The 20535-nt window shown below is 44.6% G+C and overlaps 1 protein-coding gene across 1 annotated transcript in view; it reads right to left on the bottom strand.

Moving 5' to 3' along the window:
- The window catches only part of FGF13 (fibroblast growth factor 13), a 78611-nt gene extending 58388 nt beyond the window's left edge, over nucleotides 1–20223 (bottom strand). The window contains exons 1-3 of the mRNA XM_075538791.1: nucleotides 20037–20223; nucleotides 17993–18103; nucleotides 12427–12530 (exon numbers count right to left, since the gene is read on the bottom strand). Of these exons, the coding sequence (XP_075394906.1) occupies nucleotides 12427–12530; nucleotides 17993–18103; nucleotides 20037–20223 (402 nt within the window). The remainder of the gene's footprint in view (nucleotides 1–12426; nucleotides 12531–17992; nucleotides 18104–20036) is intronic.
- Nucleotides 20224–20535: the final 312 nt, after the last annotated feature.

Here is a 20535-nt window from a genome sequence, read left to right on the forward strand (position 1 = left end):
TAATCCACTCTGACTCATAGTGACTCTCTCTATATAAAAGTTTTCCCATGCTTCAAATCTTAAATGGAAGCAGACAGACTCATCTTCCTTCTACGGAGAGGCTGGTGGATTTGAACCACCAACGTTATGGCCAATAGCCTAACACTTTACCCAATACCACCGCCAGGGTTCTTTAAATGCTTCTATAGCTACCATAAAAAAGTACTTATGGTAACAGTTATACATGTAATGTGATGAAGGCAGTCAATGTTCCTGCATCATACATGTAAGAATGTTTGAAATGTCAACTGTTTTGTTAAATATCTGTATCAGAAAAAGAAACATTCTTGGCAAAGATTCTGATGAGAAAAAAAAACCCAAATCAAACTTTTTTTTAAATTTTAAGAAAACTTCTCCTTCTGGTATGAACTCAAACACCTTAACAGCTGTTTACATAGCTTGTATGAAGAGCAACACAAATTGGGGGTTGTGGGAGTTATGGAAGTGCATTGATTTGAAAATATCAGTCATCATATAATCTCTAGTGATTCACTCAGTTTACCCCAAGGTATGGCAATGTTTCGTACTACTACGGTGGAGACAAGGAATATTGGGTTAACTGGGCCAGGTGTTCCCACAACTGTGGAACTCAGAGGATATAACCCAGCTCTTAGAGGCTATTCAGAATACTAATAACCCTACTGAAAAATTGGTGGTTCCTTCCCAATATGAGCGCTGAAGACAAAACAGGTGCATAAGCAAGTATGGTGAAGAAAGCTGATGGTGCCCGGCTATCAAAAGAGATAGCACCTGGGGTCTTAAAGCCTTGACGATAAACAAGCGGCCATCTAGCTGAGAAGCAACAAAGCCCACAAGGAAGTAGCATCCCAGCCTGTGTAAACACGAGGTGTTGATGGGATCAGATATCAGGCATCAAAAACCCAGAACAAAAATCATACTGATGTGAATGGTGGGGGGGGGGGTGCACTTCACCGTGTGCATAGAGTGGAGACCCAGAGTCCATCTGTACACAATTGGACATCCCCTTACAGAAGAGTTACAAGGAATTGACAAGCCATTTAGAGCGCAGTATAGCACTGATCAAACATACAACTTTCCTCTAGTTCTTTAATGATCCTGTCCCACCCCGACTACCATTACTTCAATTCTACCTTGCAAATCTGACTAGAACAGATCATGTACATCGCTACAGATAAGAGCCTGTAACACAGGAAGACACGATAGATCAACCCCTCAGGACCAATAAGGAGACTAGAGATACCGGGAGGGGAAGGGGAAGGTGGGGGGAGAAAGGGGGAATCTATCACGAGGATCAACATATAACTCCCTCCCAGGGGGATAAACAAGAGAAAAGTGGGTGAAGGGAGACAGTAGATGATGTAAGATATGAAAATAATAATTTATAATTTAGCAAGGGTTCACAATGGAACGAGGGGTGGGGGGGAGGAAAAATGAGGAGCTGATATCAAGGGCTCAAATAGAAAGAAAATGCTTTGAAAATGACAATGGCAACAGATGTACAAATGTGCTTGACACAATGGATGGATTACAATAAAAGCTGTAAGAGCCCCCAATAAAAGTATTTAATTAAAAAAAAAAAAGAAAGGTTGGTGGTTCAAACCCACCAGCCAACTCCACGGGAGAAAAACATGGTGGGGTCTGATCTAGGAAGTTGCACAGGTTTGGAATCTATGGAGCCGTTCTACTCTGTCTTACAGGCTCGCTATGAATCGGAATCAAGTCAATGGCCATGGGGTTTGGGGTTTGGAATTACCTTGCTGAGTTCCGAGTAACAAAACTATTAACTGCTAATTGAAAGATTGGCGGTTGGAGTCCACCAGAATTTCTTCTGAAGAAAGGCCAGATGAACTACATCTGAAAACTCAGCCATTGACTACCCTGGAGAGCACAGCTCTGCTTTGACAGACATAGGGCTGCCAGGAGTTGGAGCAGACCTCGAGGGAACCGGGTAAAAGAACCCAGAAGGAAAAGAACCATATTCCCTTCATTTGCATGACATTTCCCTCAAGCTGCTGAAGAGTGAGTTAGGTGCCCCTGATGTGCCATAGAAAGGAACCTGGATCGGAAACAAATCTGGTCCGATTTATTTACCCACGCATCCCGGGCAATCTAGTATTTCTTAAGTTGCTCACTTGTTGGCTTACATCTTTAGAGTGTTTTGACAGTACACAACGGCACAAACCACACAAGGACCCAAATGAGAGGTCTCCAGAAAAGTCTTAGGGAAGTTCGAGACAAAAAGTGGACACTGTAGGCTCACATCCAGGTACCATCTGTTAAAGACAGAGTTCTGACAGCAAGATCAGTGAATAAAGAAATGAACAAACTGGAATGATGCAGGGGGCGTGCAAAAGCGAATACCTATACGTTATCCTTGACTGTAGGCTACAGTACGAACATTTTAAATTGCGTGGGAGGGGAGGGCACTGAGTAATTTTTTCCCCTTCAGAGGGAGGCCAAATAAGTGCGGGAGCCTGGGTTCTAAATACTGAAAAACCAGAGAAACACAATCTTTATTTGCTCACTGAAGTGCTTGCCTCATTACAGTGATTCAATGAAGATCAGGGACTGCCTCTTTCAGTATGCTTTACAAGTCCAAGTACAGAAAACCAGAATCCACACAACTGGACCAATAGGTACCAACATGATAAACGAGACAAGATTAAAGTTGCCCAGGATTTCATCTTGCCTGGATCCACATTCAATCAAAGGTCATGGATGCAGCAGATCAAACAAAGCATTGTGTTGGGTGTATCTGTTGCACAAGACCCCGTTAAAGGGCTGAAAAGCAAGGATGTTCCTTTGAGGACTACGTAAGAGTAATTTCAATTGTCTCATATGTAAATGAAAAGTACACGCTGACTACAGAAGACTGAACGAGGCTCAATATATCTGAATGATAGAGCTGAAGAAGAATATTGATAGCACCACGGACTGCCAAAAGCGGAAGCAGATTTGTCTTAGAACAAATCTAGCCGCATAATTCTCCTTAGAAACAAGGAAGGCAAGGTTCCATCTCCCTCGCTTGGGACATATTACCAGGAGCGATCAGTCCCTGGAGTGGGACATCCTGCTTGGGAATGCAGAGAACAGCATGAAAAGAGGATGATCCTCCACAGAGTGGACTGACACAGCGGCTGCAAACAAGACTGGTTGTGAGGTTGGCCGAGGACCGGACGGTGTTTCCTTTTTTTGGTACACAGGGTTGTCAAATCAGAACTGACTCCAGGACCTGGGATGACAACAAAAACAACGACCCAACCTAATCCCTCCTTTATCCTGAAGCTCCACGAGTGTTGCTAAGTTCTCAAGGGTTCCAGCTGCGTGTGCTAAAAGGTGCAGAAATTGCTTCACCTCACAATTAGGGATGAAGGTATCCTGAAATGAAGTCAGGTCTCAAGAACAATTTTAAGAAATGAGCTTTCTGTCCATGTAGATCATTGGTCAGTACTCCCTGACTAGTGACAGAAATCAAGCTCAAGTCCACAGTCAAGGAAAGCACTGAGCAAAAGCAATCTTTGTGGGCTGACTTTCATTTTAAAGGTTAATTATTGGTTTGAATAAAGCCTCATGCCGTGACCAGAGATACTTGGCTGCTGTAATGTGTACTGAGTCTATTGTGTGAAATTTAAGAATAGTTACTTTTCAATAGCCTGTGACATATAAATGATGTGTCTTATCGACAGCCCTATGGGGAGCAGAAGTTGGTTTTGGGCAAACACTTACATTTGGGAACAGAAGACTACAAATAAACATAATGAGTTGTCTTGCCTTGCAGGTAAGGATATTAGGAAGGACAATGCAATAACTGACTCATGATAACCGTGCTTTTTATCCGCTTACTGACTCTCGTATCAAGTACCCATCGGATCACAAAGAAGTGGTAGATAGCAGAACCTAGGACATAGCAGGTTTCTAAGACGGTAAATTGAAAAGAGGAAGTGGTAGAAGTATAACTTCTCTCCATCACGAATGAAGGTTGCAGGTAGAAAAAGATAATGCGATGGTGGAGCAATGAGAGACTTCCGCGCCTCAAAATGCCAATAACACCCCCGTGGCTGAGGCGTTGCTTACGGCTTGTGGCTACCCTATGCGGGTCTGAGTAGAACTGTGCTCCTGTTTCCGGTGGCCTATCTGGAAGATCACCAACCTTTTCCTGAACCTTAACGGCTGTTAATGATTTGCACCTTTCAGGGACTCCCACTCTTCCAATGACCAGCTGTTAATAGCTCTTGCATTATTACTGCTCCAAGCAGCTGCATCTCTGTCTAGAGGTCAGCCCTGTTTCTACTGGCAGTGCTCACTGCAGCACCAGCCATGAAATGGATGGAAAAAAGAAGGGAAGCATTTCCAGTGTCCTGGTCTGAACATGTTAGGTGGATTCGGAAATTTCCCAAAGCGTTGGTTGTTTACATCTGACTTGTGTTGCCCAAGTGTGAGAATTATGAAAACAAAAAGAAAACACCAAGTCCCACTTCTGTATACATTTTGAAAGCACGCATCTTCATCGCTATAATTAAAAACCACTTTCCATATTATGCTATGCTATTTCCCCTGAATTGATCAACAGGGTTTTAATGTGCTTTGCTAGAGACTATGGGACCTAATAGCAAAATATATCTTGTTTCATACAATTGGTAAATTCCTATAATAGTATATTCCCACCCACCCCATCCCCAAGGACATTCAAATGGTTTCCCTAGATGGAAGTGTCTTTCAGTGAGTTCTGGGCGAAGAATAGCATTGCCTGGCTGCAGAACCAGGTCAGAAACCCTCTATGACTAGCCTCCCGGTGGTAGGATCAACTGGGAAGGACCAAGGTTCTGGACTCTGGGAGAAGCTCCTGACGTTCCCAGGTAAGTTCCCCACGGGGCTGTTACGGATCACTGTGGTTACTGCTTTGGTATCTAGCAACTCGTGGCTATGTAATGGAGATGCATAGGTGGATTGGCTGGAAAGCTACCGGACTGAAAGTGGACGGAGCGTACGTGTCCAAATGCTCAGTTTCAGGTCGTCCTAGACTCAACCTTTATCCTCAGTGCAAACAGCTTGCCAAGAGGGGTTTTTGTTAATGTAGTTATTAAACTGACTTGTGTTAAAACTCGGGCAAGCACAAGGTCTTACTTTCTACACTATTCTTGACAATTCTTTCAGGGGCTGGCTGTTGTGGTTGGTGGCTGTTGGCTGGGAGCCAACTCATAGCAACCTCATTTATAACAAAGAAAGATGATGTCCGGTCCTGCAATTTGACTGATTTTGTGGCCAGGTTATGGCACTGGAATTGTTATGCACAAGGCTTTGTTTGTTTGTTTGTTTGGGGGGTGGCTAATAGGATTTGCATTATAGAATACAGTTTTTCTGGTTTGCCATTTCATTTCTAAAAACTGTGACTCTTATTTCCTAGTGTCTGGTTGACAATTGTGACAGTATTATAAGACAATCCATACTGTCACTCTGCTACACTGTTTTCATCTCCTGCACGACGGCAGTCTAAGAGTACTACCAATTAGGGGTTTGTTATTCACACTGGACTTCTATAAGTGCTTTAATATTTTCTTCCCTTGAGTCGTAATGGACATCAGTCCTAATTTTGACAGCCTCCGAGATGCTGTGGTTAGCATTCTTAGGTTAGTGGGTGTTAGATACTGTAATGACTGGCTATATGCGATGTCTCCCCCAGAAAAATCAATTGAGGCTTCCCCAGTCATTCTACTTCCAAGACTGTCAAAAGCAGTTAGCATCAGGGCATCTGATGAATAACTTCATCAAAATTTTTGCATAGATGTGTGGTCTCTTCACATATTCAGTCTGGAAAAACATATTAAACGTATTAGTCAGGGACTTGCCAGTTATTAATCTTGGTTACAGCTAACAGAAAGAACAGAGAAATGCTTTCCGTCTAAGTCTCCCGGTTCTGCAATGACAATTCCCTTTCAGCTATGTAACCATCAAAGGTGTTGCCTTTCTGTGTGGTTCTGGTCTCAGCAATCCACTCTTACATAATACAGAAAGGAGAGGATCGACATAAGAAGATCACTAGGCCCTAAAAACTAGATATTTTCAAAATTCAGATAGCCTGGCCTTAACACCGCATTTGCTCTTTATTTCCCCCATTGCAACACATTTCTACTCTTTCAACTAATATATAGAGAAATATACTTTGGGGATGGACACTGCTGAGGAATTTTTGTTCCCTCATGATGCTTCACTCTGACATTGTTCTTTGTTTTATGTTTTGTTATTACCTTTTGATTGTGAATTGGATGAAGGAGTACAGAACAGATCGGTTTTCCATCTAACCATTTGTACACATTTTGTTTCTTAGCATTGGTTGCAATCCTCACAATGAAACATTACTTATCCCACCTCCACCTGTGCTTCCTGTTTCCATCCGGCATCCCTTCCTAAGCCTTCTGAACTTTGTACTAATGCTACCCTTTTACTCTTAAATGGTTGATAGCTCTAAGATGTGCATACTTTGTTAGTGCTATTGTTCCCCTTATAGATTATCATTCGTTTGGCTGAGAATTGAAACATGGGGCTGAACTTCATTTCCAGACTTGAAGGATGAACAAGAGGCATCGTTTCATGGGTTTTACTAGTCTCTGGCTGATTATTGTTCTGCTTCTTTTACGTAATTTTTCTCCATCCCCCTCCACACTGTTCTGTGATTAAGGGCCGAAGGAAGTAGGGGGAATGGAGTGGGATGGTGGCAATAAAATATATCGGTTATTGCTTGGCAAGAATAAGACTTGGTAGGCAAAGTATCTCAAACCTAAATACTCATAAAAGGCAGGTCAACAAGGAAAAATGTCTGGATGAAGTTTACTGTTTTCTTTTTTACTATTGCATTATATATCAAAATGATACAAATTGTAAAACAGAGATCAAAAGCATTATCTCTATCAAGACATGAAATGTACTGGACCATCATATGAAATGTCGTTTTTTGTTGTTTTCTTTCATAGACCCATGCAGTATTACCAAATGTGTCCCTAGAGCAATCTCCACAGGTCGTGGCTGTTCAAAGTAGGGGATATATTTAAAACAGAATTGCTAAAGGAAGTCTAACACACAGAATGCTGTAATATCAAGGGAACAACACACACAAGATGGAGTTCATCCACTTGCCTTGTATATGCATAAAGAGGCAGACACATACCGTGTGTGTGTTTGTGTGTGTGTGTGTGTGTTTGAGAGAGAGAGAGAGAGAGAGAGAGAGAGAGAGAGAGAGAGAGAGAGAGAGAGAGAGAGAGAGAGAGAGAGAGAGAAGAGACTCCCTTATATCTATCTTTACTTGATAAAATTCCTCTTACTTGCTCTTGCCAATTATTTTATTCTTAAGCTCCAAGGGACTGGCTCTTTCCTACAAAATGAGTTTAGCTTCTGAGTTAAAGCCATGAAAACACTCCTTTAAATATGTGCCCCATGACCTCTCATTTGGATTTTTTCCCCCAACTTGGCCTCAAAAGCTGATTATAGAGCCAATCATACTCTATTTAGCTACAACTACTACTGTCTTATTGATTTCTGAGAAAGTACCATTCTTACCCCCAAAGAAACTGGACCTTCACCTAGAAAAAGGTTCCAGCTTCAAGGTCTCCCCTGACCAGGCCCATAAACAGAAGGCACCTGACTTGGAAGGTATAAACAGCCAGATTAATAAAATTTCATCTTCAAATGAGGCCAAGTGAAAATGTCTTCCAGTAACTGTGAAGAGTCCTAGACATGGGATGTAATCTGTGATGGGGGAAATGCATTTTGGGGCTTGAAAATTATGCTGATTCACTGGTGTTCTGAAGGAAAAAATCTAAGAGGCTATTTTTTACTATTGCAATTTTAATGACTTCTAGCTCAATAGCACCAACACAATAACTGAAAGCATCTTTATACCATAAAATCTAGCTCCTGGAGCTAGCAAAGGCATTCAATATCAAATAAAATGTGCTTGTTTGCTCAGCTGTTCTTCCTGTAAAATAATGTAATATCCTCCGTGTCCTGTTTTGAGCGATCCATTCAGAAATGCATGGATATATGTGTGTGTATAATCACCCTTGAAATCTACTAATCAGAATATTTCATTCCCAAACCCCTGAATACTGGGTGAAAAGAGTGGGTTCCATATATGCTCACAAAGTTTGGTAGTCAATATTTTTCTCAGTTTACATTGAATAAACCAAATTCAACAATCTGTGATCTAATTTAACTATACCAAAAATAAAAGGTAATCAAAAGGAATTAAAATTTCCGATTCCTTTGTGTTTTGATAGTTTGTTTCGGAAATGATCATTTTCTTCTCTTGGATATGCTACTGGTTTTGATTATTTTTAATCCATTTCCTTTTATAACTGTTTCAATCTCATTTCCCTATTCCCTTAAGTGCTTTAGTGGATGAAACCAGTGCCTTCCTTATTTCTATGACATTTGTGAACGTTTTCTGGTAATAGCACTCAAAGTCAAATTATGTATATTTGCTGAAATACAAGTGTGATGTAACTCAAACATTATGTATGTAATAAATATTTGCTAAGAGTACCAGTCGGAATTGATTGATGAGTAAATCCAAATTTTAATATCTCTCTGTATGACGATATAAGCTAGCATTTTGAACCCTTGCCACTTCAAATGAGTTATTAAATGGTCACCAACTGAAATGATTTCAGCCAGAGGTGCCTTGGAAGAAGGGTGTGCTTATGTACTTCTGAAAAAGTAGTTAATGAAACACCCTAGATGGAGCATAGGTCTACTCAAACGTCGGTCACCATGAGCCTGAAATGACTTGGCCATAACTGCTCTGGGTTTTATTTAGGCATGCGAACAATAACTGCATTTGACAGCTTATGATTCTTGAGCTTCTATAATAAACGTGATTTTCTAGCAGTTTCCATGTATTACCACTGGTTTTACACAGCTAAATACTTGTACTGTTTAGTTTTGAGGAATACTTGAAGGCTTGGGTACAACTTCCAATTATTGTTAAGGCAACACTAAAGTGCGAAAAAAGTGCTGTACGCAGAGGGAAGTGCGATGTCCTTCCATTTCCAGACAGACTCCAGTTCCATCACGGACAGAAGTAAATGTGTTATGAAATCGTGGCTAATTATGACTCTCAGTGCCACAGATGGTTCCTCACTGCCACTTGAGCCTACATCCAGTCTGTCCGCCATGGCAACAAGGAAAAGAGCGGGGAAGGTGCAGTGCACAAACTGCGAGCAATCGTGGAAAGGGAATCGCTGTCTCTGTAGCAATCTTGTGTGGAGGTGGTGTTTGTTTTTTTAATGGGCGACAGGGCGGGGGTGGGGGTGGGGAGAAAAATGGCAACAAATGTACAACTGAGTTTAAAGAGAAATTAAGGGAATAGCAGAAATACAAAAGCGAGATAGTGGGGGGGGGGGTGGACAACACATCAGAAAACACCTCCAAAGCTCAAAGAAAGCTGGTGGCCCAATGGTTGAAGCGCTCGCCTGCTAACCAGAAGGCTGGTGTTTCAAATTCATGACCTCTAGCCTCCATGCCTTTCTTGGCTTTTCGGTTCCATGATGCAACCTTTCCTCCCAGGCATCTTCTTCCCAAGTCACCTTTTCTCCTTCATTCCCCATCTTGATCGATGATGTCACTATCAAATGGCCACAGGTGAAATTCGCTGCTCTGCATGGTCCGTTTTGCCCCAACTAACCCCGTGGTACCATTGCTTTCGGACTGTCTCTACCTGAAAACACTTTCCTCCCCTCCACGAAGTGACTGACAGCCCCTAGTACAGTGCAGTGCCTCACACGTAAAACTATATATGGTGTGCCCATTCCTTTCAAATGCCATCTGTCACCAAATCCTGTTGATGCTAACTCCAAGGGAGCTCACCCACGCACCCTCTTTTTCCCTCTTCCGACTGCAACTGCACTAGGGCAGTCTGGCCGTTGTGATTATTCACCAAGATGATCCGCACTTCACTGCCCAACCCTCCGTGTTCCGTTTGCCCACATCAGGGGCTCCTTGTCTCTTCCTCCTTAGCCCATTGCCCACTCCTATTTTAGTCATTAATGAAACTGTACAGGGCAGTTCTGCAGCAGAAGGGCATGAGCCTTTCTCTTTGGTTCTCGTCGCTCGCTCTTTTTTTAAGTGAGTTAAAATGAACGATTCGATGGTTCCGTCCTATCAAGGAGGGTTGTGCCAACCTCGTCGCATTCTGCTTCTTTGTCACATTATGGTGATCCCCCTTTTGCCCCCTCCCGCATCCTCTACATTCCCAGTTGACCATCATTCCCATTATTCTCTCCCCATTTCCCATTAAAGATAACCATGAAGGACTGGGACATACACCGAGCAGGAATCCAGCAACAGTGGCCATTGAAACCTGATAGAGACCCCAATCCAAGAGAAAGCAGAGACTATTCTCTTTTTTGATGAAACGTGGGATTTTGTTGAGCTATTGGGCCTCAGTAGCACAGGACAGAGTCCACCCTAACAGAACGTGGGCACCACAGCTTAAGTCAGATGGGCTCACAATGGCGTGCTCGGAGAAGAGGGCGAAGGGACTCCAAGCCCCAATCATTAGGGAGGAATGGGAAGTATTGGACATTTCCTGCTGGATGAGAATCCAGCACCTTCCCTGGAGCACATGAACTGGTTCTGTTTTCTGCCTGTAAGGTTTGCGTGATTATCAGGCATCTTACCTCCTTACGCCAAATGTCTTATTGTCTATGATCTAGCCCAAGGAGAGGCAAATTGAGGCTCAGCAGCCATATGCGCCTCTTTAGGGTACATACATGTGGCCCTGAAGTAAAATGGAGAAACAAATGAAAGGCTATTATCCAGATCATGGTGATATCATTTGCTTGGGGGGGGATGTATTTATGGCTCTTGTATAATTCTTAAATTGCTGTGAGGGGCAAGACGGGCTCTTCTGCCTTCAAGGTTTGCCGACCCCTGGTGTAGGCCAGCCATTCATCTGCAATGTTCTGATTCCACGAGCTGCCTTTTTCTAGACAGGAGCTCATGTGGATATCCAGCAGTGCATTGGACCACCAGTCACTTTGAATGGCAGGTTACAGGTTTTTTGGATCATTTCCCTAAATGACTTCTCTTTCCTAAGTGGGGGTCACCTGACATATGATTCAACTGAACTGGATTCTTCCCATTCCTTCTTCCTTAGATACTATTTACAAAATGTGGTTTTTAACATAGTTTTGCCACCATTTGAATAGCATCCCTAGCTCATAGAGTACCATACACAACGTTTTACAACCCCAAACAAATGTCACCATTTGGTCCCAAAATTTCCCTACGCTGACTTTGGCTTCTTCAAACGTATGTCCAGGGTGCCACATGTCATTGCACACAAGTTTCAGAAAGCTGTCACTTATTTAAAGACCTACCTTGGTATCTGGTCCCGCTGAAGTGGTTTGTTGACCTAAATGAAGTTTCTAGATCCTTTTACCCAAATACATCAGTCTGAAAACAAAGCCCCTCCCCTCCTATATATAATATCTCATGACCTTGCATGAATAAAAATCGCAGATTCCAAAGTGTCTGCAATAAGTTCAAACCTTCTGTTTATTAAGAAGGAGAACTGTGGTACTCGACAACCAGTTTTTCTAGTCTGACAGGAATGCTTGCAGTGCCCAGGATTCAATGGCTATGCCGATTTACTGCCATATGACAGGAGCTACCTGATGGGCCACTGAATGATCAAGTCCTTTGTAGTCTGACTTCCTCTTTTCCCGTTTTTCTGCCCCCTCGGGGGCTATGAAACACAGGGTTCAAGTTAGTCTTTCGACACTCTCGGCTGAAGTGACCAGGGAGAGGGACAGGTGACAAAGGTAAGTGTTTTACCTGCCGTTGAAGACCGAGATTACAAACTGTCTCAAGGCCAACAGCAGAAACTGGCTAATTATTTTCTCTCCATTTTTTAACATTCGCCTATAGGTACCAGTTAGAATAGTTTAAAAGCTCAAGTTGTCCCCATGTCCCTTGCTAAACTGTAGTGGACACTGTTCATCAAGTTCCTTGTCTCACGTTGTTTGTTCTAAACGTGCAAGGAAAAGGCCATGGGGAATGTATCCTCCGGAAGTGCACGCATGCGGGAGAGAAAAAGCGAGTCCTGGGAGACGGACTGCCAGCGCAAGCTCCTGGAGATGAGGATGGGACTTCCACTCCAGGACACGGCTATGTGCCCGGCAGTTTCAAAGAGCTTGCTCTTTTTCTGTCCCCCTAAAAATGTCTGCTTCAAAATTAGGAGTAGTGGGTTTTCAGAGGAAGGTACCTGTCCTTTCAAATGTGATCTGTCCATCAAGAGCACTCGCCTCTTCTCACAGAAATGTGCAAAGACAATGCAGATAGAGCTTTTTAAAAGTTTCCTCTGAGAGGAAACATCGGCTTTTCAAAAGGGACAGAGAGTGGAAGGCTTACCGAGGTGTACAAATATCCCTCGCTGTTCATTGCCAGGTACAGCTTGGTTTGAACTCCTTGAATGGCCACCACGCGCAGACCCACAGGGATGAGGTTAAAGATGGCTGCAAGGCACACAAACACAAGAAGGAGAGTCACTACTCGGAAGTCCTGCGTTTGTCCATATCTCCATCCTGCAATGACCAAAGTGCTTGGTGAGCAAACAGACAGACCGAGGGATATGCACATGAATGCACAGGTTGACAGTACTCAATTACTGGACGCCATCACCTAGCTGGAGTTGCTATACCTACATCTTATGCGACACCTTAGCGAGGACAACAGATTGGTCACAATCCCATGACTTGTGCGGTGCTGGAGGCGGGCGGCACCAGTTCCAGTGATTGTGCTTCACGTGAAAGAGCTTCCTCCTTCAACAACCTCAAGACTGGGAACTACTTGCCCACCCAACTTCTGAAATGTAGACGGGGAAGTTATTCCGTGGGGAGGGCTTCCTTGAGTCTTACATGAGACACTCGTCCAAATGCAACCACCCAGAAAGAAGTTGATCTTTATTTGCAAACTAGTTGCCAGTGGGCAGCTGGTGGGTACCAGGGCCGTCTTCATCCCTCCATGTGAAGGTTTAGCGGTGTGAAATTGACACCCCGGCTCTCTCCTCACAATCACACGCCACTCACTGGAGAAAACCAGGGGCGTCCTCCCCCTGCCAGCTGTCTACTCCCTCCCACACTGGGAATAAAAATAAAACCGTGCATTTCGAAAGTGTAGCACTTGTCACACACATCTTGAGAAAACAGCCTGTGCACCTTTCGCTCAGCAACGTGGTCGCCCTCGGTGTGTAAAAGTGAGCGGAGCCTAAGAAACCATTCGGCTCTTGTTTCTGTGAATGAGAACGCACGGGAGTCACTCTGTGGGGAAAGAATCGCCTTTCGCTCTGTGCGCAGAGAGAGCTGGCTGCGGGAGGGGGCTGATATGCAGGGAGCGCTGCACATGCATTGGTGAGACAGCGACAGAGCCTTCCCCTCGAAATTAATCCGTGTGCCGCCATAGAGGAGCCAGGGCATATTGGACAGTTCGTAATGCAAGCGTTCCTACCGCATGCCACCGATGGCACGCCGTTTGCTATGCATCAGCTTCAAAGCTGCGGCCTTCTGTTCTGGGAGGTAAAGGGACGTCTTCGCACAGATTGCATGTCAGGCCCTCCAGCTCCTTTTCACAGAGCAGTACACAGCAGAGAGGCTGACGGGTTTGAGTGTGGCCTGACCAGGGCAGAGTTCTCTCTGTTGATAAAGCCACTCCCTATTGTGGGCGAAGAGAACCCGATCATGTATCTTTGGAAGCAGATCACAATCCCGCTATATAAAAAAAAGGTCAGAGCTTGCAATTTGATTTAAAAAACACACAAAAAACAAAAGTGCAGCCATCTATAAGGCTGGACTTCAGAAGTGGATCTCTGCACAGCACGAGGCCAGCCCTGCGTGTTTGAATAATCGTGCAGCCAGAGTAATCGATGACAGAGAAGGAAAAGTGAAATTCTCAGAATTACGGCTAGAATTAGATTTCTCTGCAATATTCTGAGCTCTCTTAGCTCTCCCAACACAGCTTGTAATAAGCAAAAGAGCGAAACAGAGAGACAGAGTGAGGGATTGATTGGATTTTTCACCTTATGCTCCTACCCACACTCTGGTGTGGGTTTTAATGAGCAGTGAAATGTCGAAATTTCCAAACATCAGACAAAACGAGGAGGAAGCAAAGCCGAGAAGATCAGTCATCCAGGCCTTGGATCACTGCTTTCTGAATAATGGTCCCAACTAGACCATGAATGCTGTGCCCTTGATCAGGAATTTCAACGCAGCCTAAGTCGAACCACTGAACACCATTCCGAAACCACACCTTAAAAGGTGCAGCCAGTGGAGAGTGGCTGCTCAAAGCACTCTGATTTGTTTTCTTTTCTTTAGATGTTCAGAATAGATCATAAGGGGGCCAAGTCTCTGTAAACGGAGAGTCCTATGGAAAGATGCAAAAAAAAAAAAATAAAAATAAAAACACCCTGAACTATCTGGGGCAAGCTTGCCTCCTCTCTCAATCTTTGTTTCAAAAGCCTCTGGGTCACTTACTTATGCATGAACTTAAAAGATATTATTTTGATCAGCATGAACATATGTTAAATATTGCTGACTGTGTTTTTTTGGGTATTTTTTTTAACCTTTCATTAGCAACCAACGTTTCTTCTTCTATTTCAGACACAGTTGTGAAGAAGCAGTTTGGAACTACAAAGGACTTGGGATTTCTTATTTGTTGTATGTTAAGCCTCTATAGCAGCGGTTCTCAACCTGTGGGTCACGACCCCTCAGGGGGTCAAACAATGTTTTCACAGAAGGCACCTGATTCATAACAGTAGCAAAATGACAATGATGAAATCGCAACAAAAATAATTTTATAATTAGGGGGTCACCACAACATGAGGAACTGTATTAAAGGGTTGCGGCATGAGGGAGGTTGAGGACCACGGCTCTATAGAAAGTAAACCCCTCTGCTGGGAGGGACCGTTTTCTCAGGGCCATACATGTAGTCGGTGGTCAGTGTTTGCCAAATATAAGGTTGAATTTCCACTACTTCATTGGCTGGCCCAAGATCAATTTCTCAAAGGAAATGGATGATAAGGGCATATCTTAACGTAGATTGAAAAGAGGTGTTATGTTGAGCTAGAAACGCATTTCAGGGTTGCAGGAGGAGGGCAAACTACCCTTTAGAAACAGCCTTTCTTTTACACAAAGTAGGTGTAATAAAACTCCAGCCATAGAATGTCTATCATTGCTTCACTTGCTGGGGGAAATGCGTAATTTATGATGGCGGATTTGCCCACGATGACATTTTATTGGACTGACATTTACCATCATAAGAAATCTGCATAAGGCTGGCTTAAATGCATAATATCAAACATATATTTTTAGAAATAGATATACCAGGCCACATGGGAACGGAACTAATTTCTTAGCTCAGGATCTTGCCTACGATGTCCAAGAAAAACAAAACCCAAACCCTAAAACCACTTCAACGGAACTGCAGGCATAAATGCAGTAAACATTTCTAAATAGTAACAAATATCAGGAATCAACACACACCTAATGCCAGGACTACATATTAGGAAAAAGACGGCATAAGTGATAGCAAACCCACCGCCATTGAGTAGATTCACAACAACCCAATGGGACAGTATAGAACTGCTTCTCAGTTTCTGTGACTGTCAATCTTCTCAAGATTCCCGTCTTCCCTTTCTCCCAGAGGGAGGGTGGTGGGCTTGCCCCACTGGCATTGTGGTTAGCAACCTAATGCTTACCCCAGAGTTCCACCTGGTGGGGTTTCTGGTCACATCTAGCAGCAGGGGTACAGCCAATCCCCAAGGACTTGCTATTTCATTCTCCATAGCTTCCAGTTGTATGTGGCGTCATGCTGCTGGGTATTTCAATCGGCCTAAGCCCAGATTCTGCACTTCAGGCTATGCCCTTGAAAGGCTGTTGAATATCACTACAGCAGAGAAATGCTACGCCACTCGACTCATGGGTACACCATAACCAAAGGAGGGGCAAAACCTACTCTTTGATTTAATGCTCTACAGGAAGGATGGATATCCCGTGTGTTACTGTGTGATATAGAGGAGGGGACTGCAAAAAGTTCACGGAACAATGGAATTGAAAGATAATGATAAGTTTCCATAAACTTTTGGAAGCCCCTTTATGTATATACATCTACACAGATACTTCACACAGTATACATATTTTAGGGGACTCTATGTGGTATGTATTATATATATATATATACACTATTTTAGATAGTATATCATAATATATAGCTAGATATTAAATCTCCTAAAATTTATATTATATGTACACACATATGTACACTCTAAAAAGGCTTCAACAATTTCATGGAAATGAAATCAAAAGACAAAGTAGTTTTTACATGCTCTTTGTGAGTCACCTTTATACATTATATACACTCCTATATATTTGTGTGTGTACACACACACAGGGGGGTTTAAAAGTTCATGGAAAATGTTCATTAGCTTTCACTCTATTTCCCTGTGAGCTTTTTGAAGCACCCTCATATAGATGACAGATACAGTGTTACCTGAATGCATCTGGTATATCACTGCTTACAAGACACAACAAATGAATGAACTGCCTCATTTTTCCTTCTTCAGGACACACACATGACCCAGAGCACGGCACTCAAGTCCATTCTACGGCAAAACCCCCCATCAGACAGAGTCGAACTGCTCTCTAGTGTTTCCGAGGCTATAAATCTTTATGGAAGCCAAGGGCTTCATCTTTCTGAGCTGCTTGGGGAGTGGAGGAGTGGCCCATGGTGAACCCACCAAGCCGCTGGGGGCTGCATCAGTGCAGTAAAACTATCCAGTTACAATTGCCTAATTTGTTGAAACAGAAGAGCACGAATTAATAATACCACAACCATAAGAGAGCACTGCGCAAAACAGTGAAGAACCAGTTTTGCATCTGAGGTACCAACAGAGCTTTTCTTCAAGGGCAACTGAAGGTGACTGCCTCTTGAGGTCCCTGTTTGGCCATTTTCCCAGGAAGCATTCCTAAAGGGCAGGAAACTCTATGACACTTCCCACTGGACCCTGTGGGCCAGGCCATGCTGCATAGTACTCTTTGGGATTCAGTACTCTTCTAGGTTGCTTTCTCTGAGCATCTCTGAGAAGTGTCCAGAATCTGGAAAAAACACAGTACATATTGGGGGAAACACAGACGAATGGTGACAACTAAGGGCTTTAGATCTGCAAGAAGCTGCACCTTACCAGAAAACAGCAGTTCTTGCCATGGAAGCCTGGGGTCCACTATACTCCGACCCCATACTGCATCAGCAATAGAAGCTTCAGTGGCATCAGGAAATGGCTTGGCTTCAAATTAAACACAAAGCTGCCTTTCCTTTGGATCTCTTTCCTCTGTAGGTGCCCCATTGTGATGGTCAACCTGATCTTTACTTAAACAATGGGCACAAAGAAATCACTCCATGGAATGTCATTGCCCACCTGGGGCTGGGTTGAGAGTCCCCAAGTTACAATCCCAATTAGGCCAGTGGTACTGTGTGGGGGCTGGTGGGAGGGCGAGGGGGACAGAAGTGAAAGCCTCTAGGAAGGAATCCCCCCTATCATGAAAAGTTCCTCTCCCTTGGGATAAGAGCAGTTCTCAAGAGTGGAGATAAAGGGCTATTTCAGGCTGCGTATGTGGGGGAGTAACGTTCTGTGGGGTGGGGGAAAGTAATAAAATCCAAAGGACAGCCGTATCTATCTAGATCACCATGGAGATGACATTTGGGCTGTTCCCTCAGATGCTGTCGACCATATTTGCACTAGTTTACTCTTTTGGCTATTTTCCTGTTCTTCCTTCCGGGTAGCCTGTGTAAACAAGATTCTGTAGTCTGACTCGAGTTTGAGTCCTCTTCAGTTCTGGCTTGGGCTGTTTATTAGAAATTGAATACATGACAAGAACACAGTATCAATAGCATGCTGGGATGGCCATTTTCCTTTGCCGTCACTTACTGTAAGTGCTGTCCTCGTCTTTGGTGCCATCAATGGTTCCATCAGCCTGCAGCTGTAAGTGGTAGCCTTGTCGGCTGTACAGTTTGGTGACTATACCCTTCAGCTGAGGTTCTGCAAAGAAGCACAATGGCTTGGATCAATTGGGGCAGTGGGCATATATCAGTGAAAAAAAGACTCCGAACTCAACAGATCCATGCTCATGTACAAATTGCCCTCGAAAATGGTCAATTTATGCCTGTCTTAAAGAGTCTTCTGGTGGGAGGAAAGCAAGCAAACGAAACCCCCAAATTGCAGAATATATCTCCACACCGAAGACACATTTGCTTTCTTCCTCGAACCCTTGGGAAAGCCCCAGAGCTTCAGACAGCTTCTGGGAGCATCCTTACTGGGCTGACTCTATCTTACTGTGCATTCGCAATGCGTTGGCATATTCTGCCTTTTTAGCAAAGTACCCCTTTTCAGGTGGAAAGAAAAGGAAAAAATGCAAAGATACTTTTGAGTTCTTTGCCAATCAGGGACCAAAAGCCCATTTCCCAAGATATTCATCAGAACTACCGCAGTTTGAACGAAAAGTCCCCGCCATTCCAAGCAGATTGAGAATGCACGCTTAGCCTGAAACGCCATCAAAGGACCAGCTTTGAGGAAATTGAGCCTTCGACACAAGAAGTGGTGGGAGGCATCATAAAAAAAACCCACCAGCACACCAAATAGGGTGCCAAAAAGAGCAGAAATTTTTGATTTTGCCTGCTCCCCCCCAGCACCTCCCCCCCTCCGTCTGACTTAGTGAGGAAGAGAACAAATGAGTTCATACTCATCTTGAAACTTAATTATCACCATTCAGATTCCTTCAAGTACGTGTTACCGATTAAAATAATTTTTAATTATTAACCACCGTCAATTAATCAATCACCTAATTTATCAGTAACAGCCATGTTTTTCAAGATGTGCTTTTTACTGAATACAGACACCTGCTCTGAAATCATATTTCTCTGATTATTCAAGTAACATTATCATGCTTCTCAACCTCCGGAGCCTTTTAAAAACAAGCTTAATTCAGAGTCAATGCATTACGAACTTTGTGCAAACAGAAAAGACATGCCTATATTCCAATTCTGGCCTGGGAGTAGAACACACAAAAAGAGACTGATCAGAGGAGAAGTCTGATTTTCCCCAATATTTATCTAGTCATGGGCAAGAAACTAATAGGGAGGATTCATTGGGTTAAGAACAGCCAAAGAAGCTGGACATTTTCAGAAAGGTCTATCTACCTTGACGCAACCTGCTACACCTAGAGCTGTGTGAATGTCCCTGAATGCCTGAATATCAGTGACTAGGTCCCAAGGTGCCAGGGACAATCAGCTTAAGAGTTTGAATTCCCTCCTGAGCCCTGCATTTTCATAGCAAGTAAGCGTAGTTCCACCAACCTAACTAGATCCTCCCAAGCTCTTGGCCACAAGGCTCTAGGAATCCCCACTCCCCTCCACCCACCAGTGGGAACATTTGAAAGCTGCATCACACAGCTGTCCTGATAAGCTTCAAAGTGATCAAACACTGGGCTGGTGAGATGGCAAAAGCCCACAGCCCCTGGGAAAGACTGCTGCAGCACAAGGAAGGGCCAGGCAGGCAGGCTGGGGAAGGTGAGAGAGGGATTCCCCCGGCTCTCCTGGGCTAAGTGGCTTCTGGCCAGCTCCGCGCTGGCAATTTCCACGCCACGCACACGACAGCCATGTCTGGGTCCCGCCTGCCCAGCACACATATGGCGTGTTTGAAGCCATGGGCACCTCTCGGGCAGGGGATTTCCGTCCCGCTCTTTGCCTGTCCCAGGGCAGTTGCAATGCAGTAAGTCCAAGAGCAAGCAATCGCCTTCCCACAAAGGCACACCACTGGCTAGGTGGCCTCACTGGCACAGGACGGGCCACCTGCAAACTCCCCAGCCCCTGTCCCAGTTTCAGTCCCCTCCACACTTGCAAAGTAACGGGGGGGGGGGCGGGGGGGGTCCCTGGTAAAACGAAATCAAGAAATAAAGCCAAGTGCCCCTTCCGACCTGGTCTCCTCCTGCGCCGCTTCTTGGAACCGAAGAGTTTGACCCGGGAAAAGACGTTTAACTTGTTTTTGTCGCAGCTGGTCTTGCCTTTGCTGGGGCTGCTGACACACTTGCAGGCGTTGGATTTCTCCCGCTCGCGGGCTTGCCGCTTCTGCCGGATCAGCGAGCTGGCGATTGCCGCCGCCATGGCCAGGACGCCCACCACCACCACTTCGGGGGCTGCCCCTTGCCGCGCTTGCCGCTGCCGCCGCGGCCGCCTCCGCGCTGCCCGCTGGCTCGCGCCGCCCGGGGCTGGTGGCCGGCGCTGGCCGGCTGCTGCGACTCTTTCGCGGGGCTTTTAGGCTCGGCGGGCGCTTCGCATGCCCTGCGCTCGCGACGGAGCCGGGGCCCGCGGGCTTGGCTGCTGGGGCCGGCGACAGCTGCGTGCGCTCGGCCTGAGCCCCGAGGACACTGTGAGTCCACGCGGCGCGGTCCGAGGCGCGCCCCCCCCCCCGCCCTG

This window comes from Tenrec ecaudatus, chromosome X, assembly GCF_050624435.1.
Source record: "Tenrec ecaudatus isolate mTenEca1 chromosome X, mTenEca1.hap1, whole genome shotgun sequence".
NCBI classification, from domain to species: domain Eukaryota; kingdom Metazoa; phylum Chordata; class Mammalia; order Afrosoricida; family Tenrecidae; genus Tenrec; species Tenrec ecaudatus.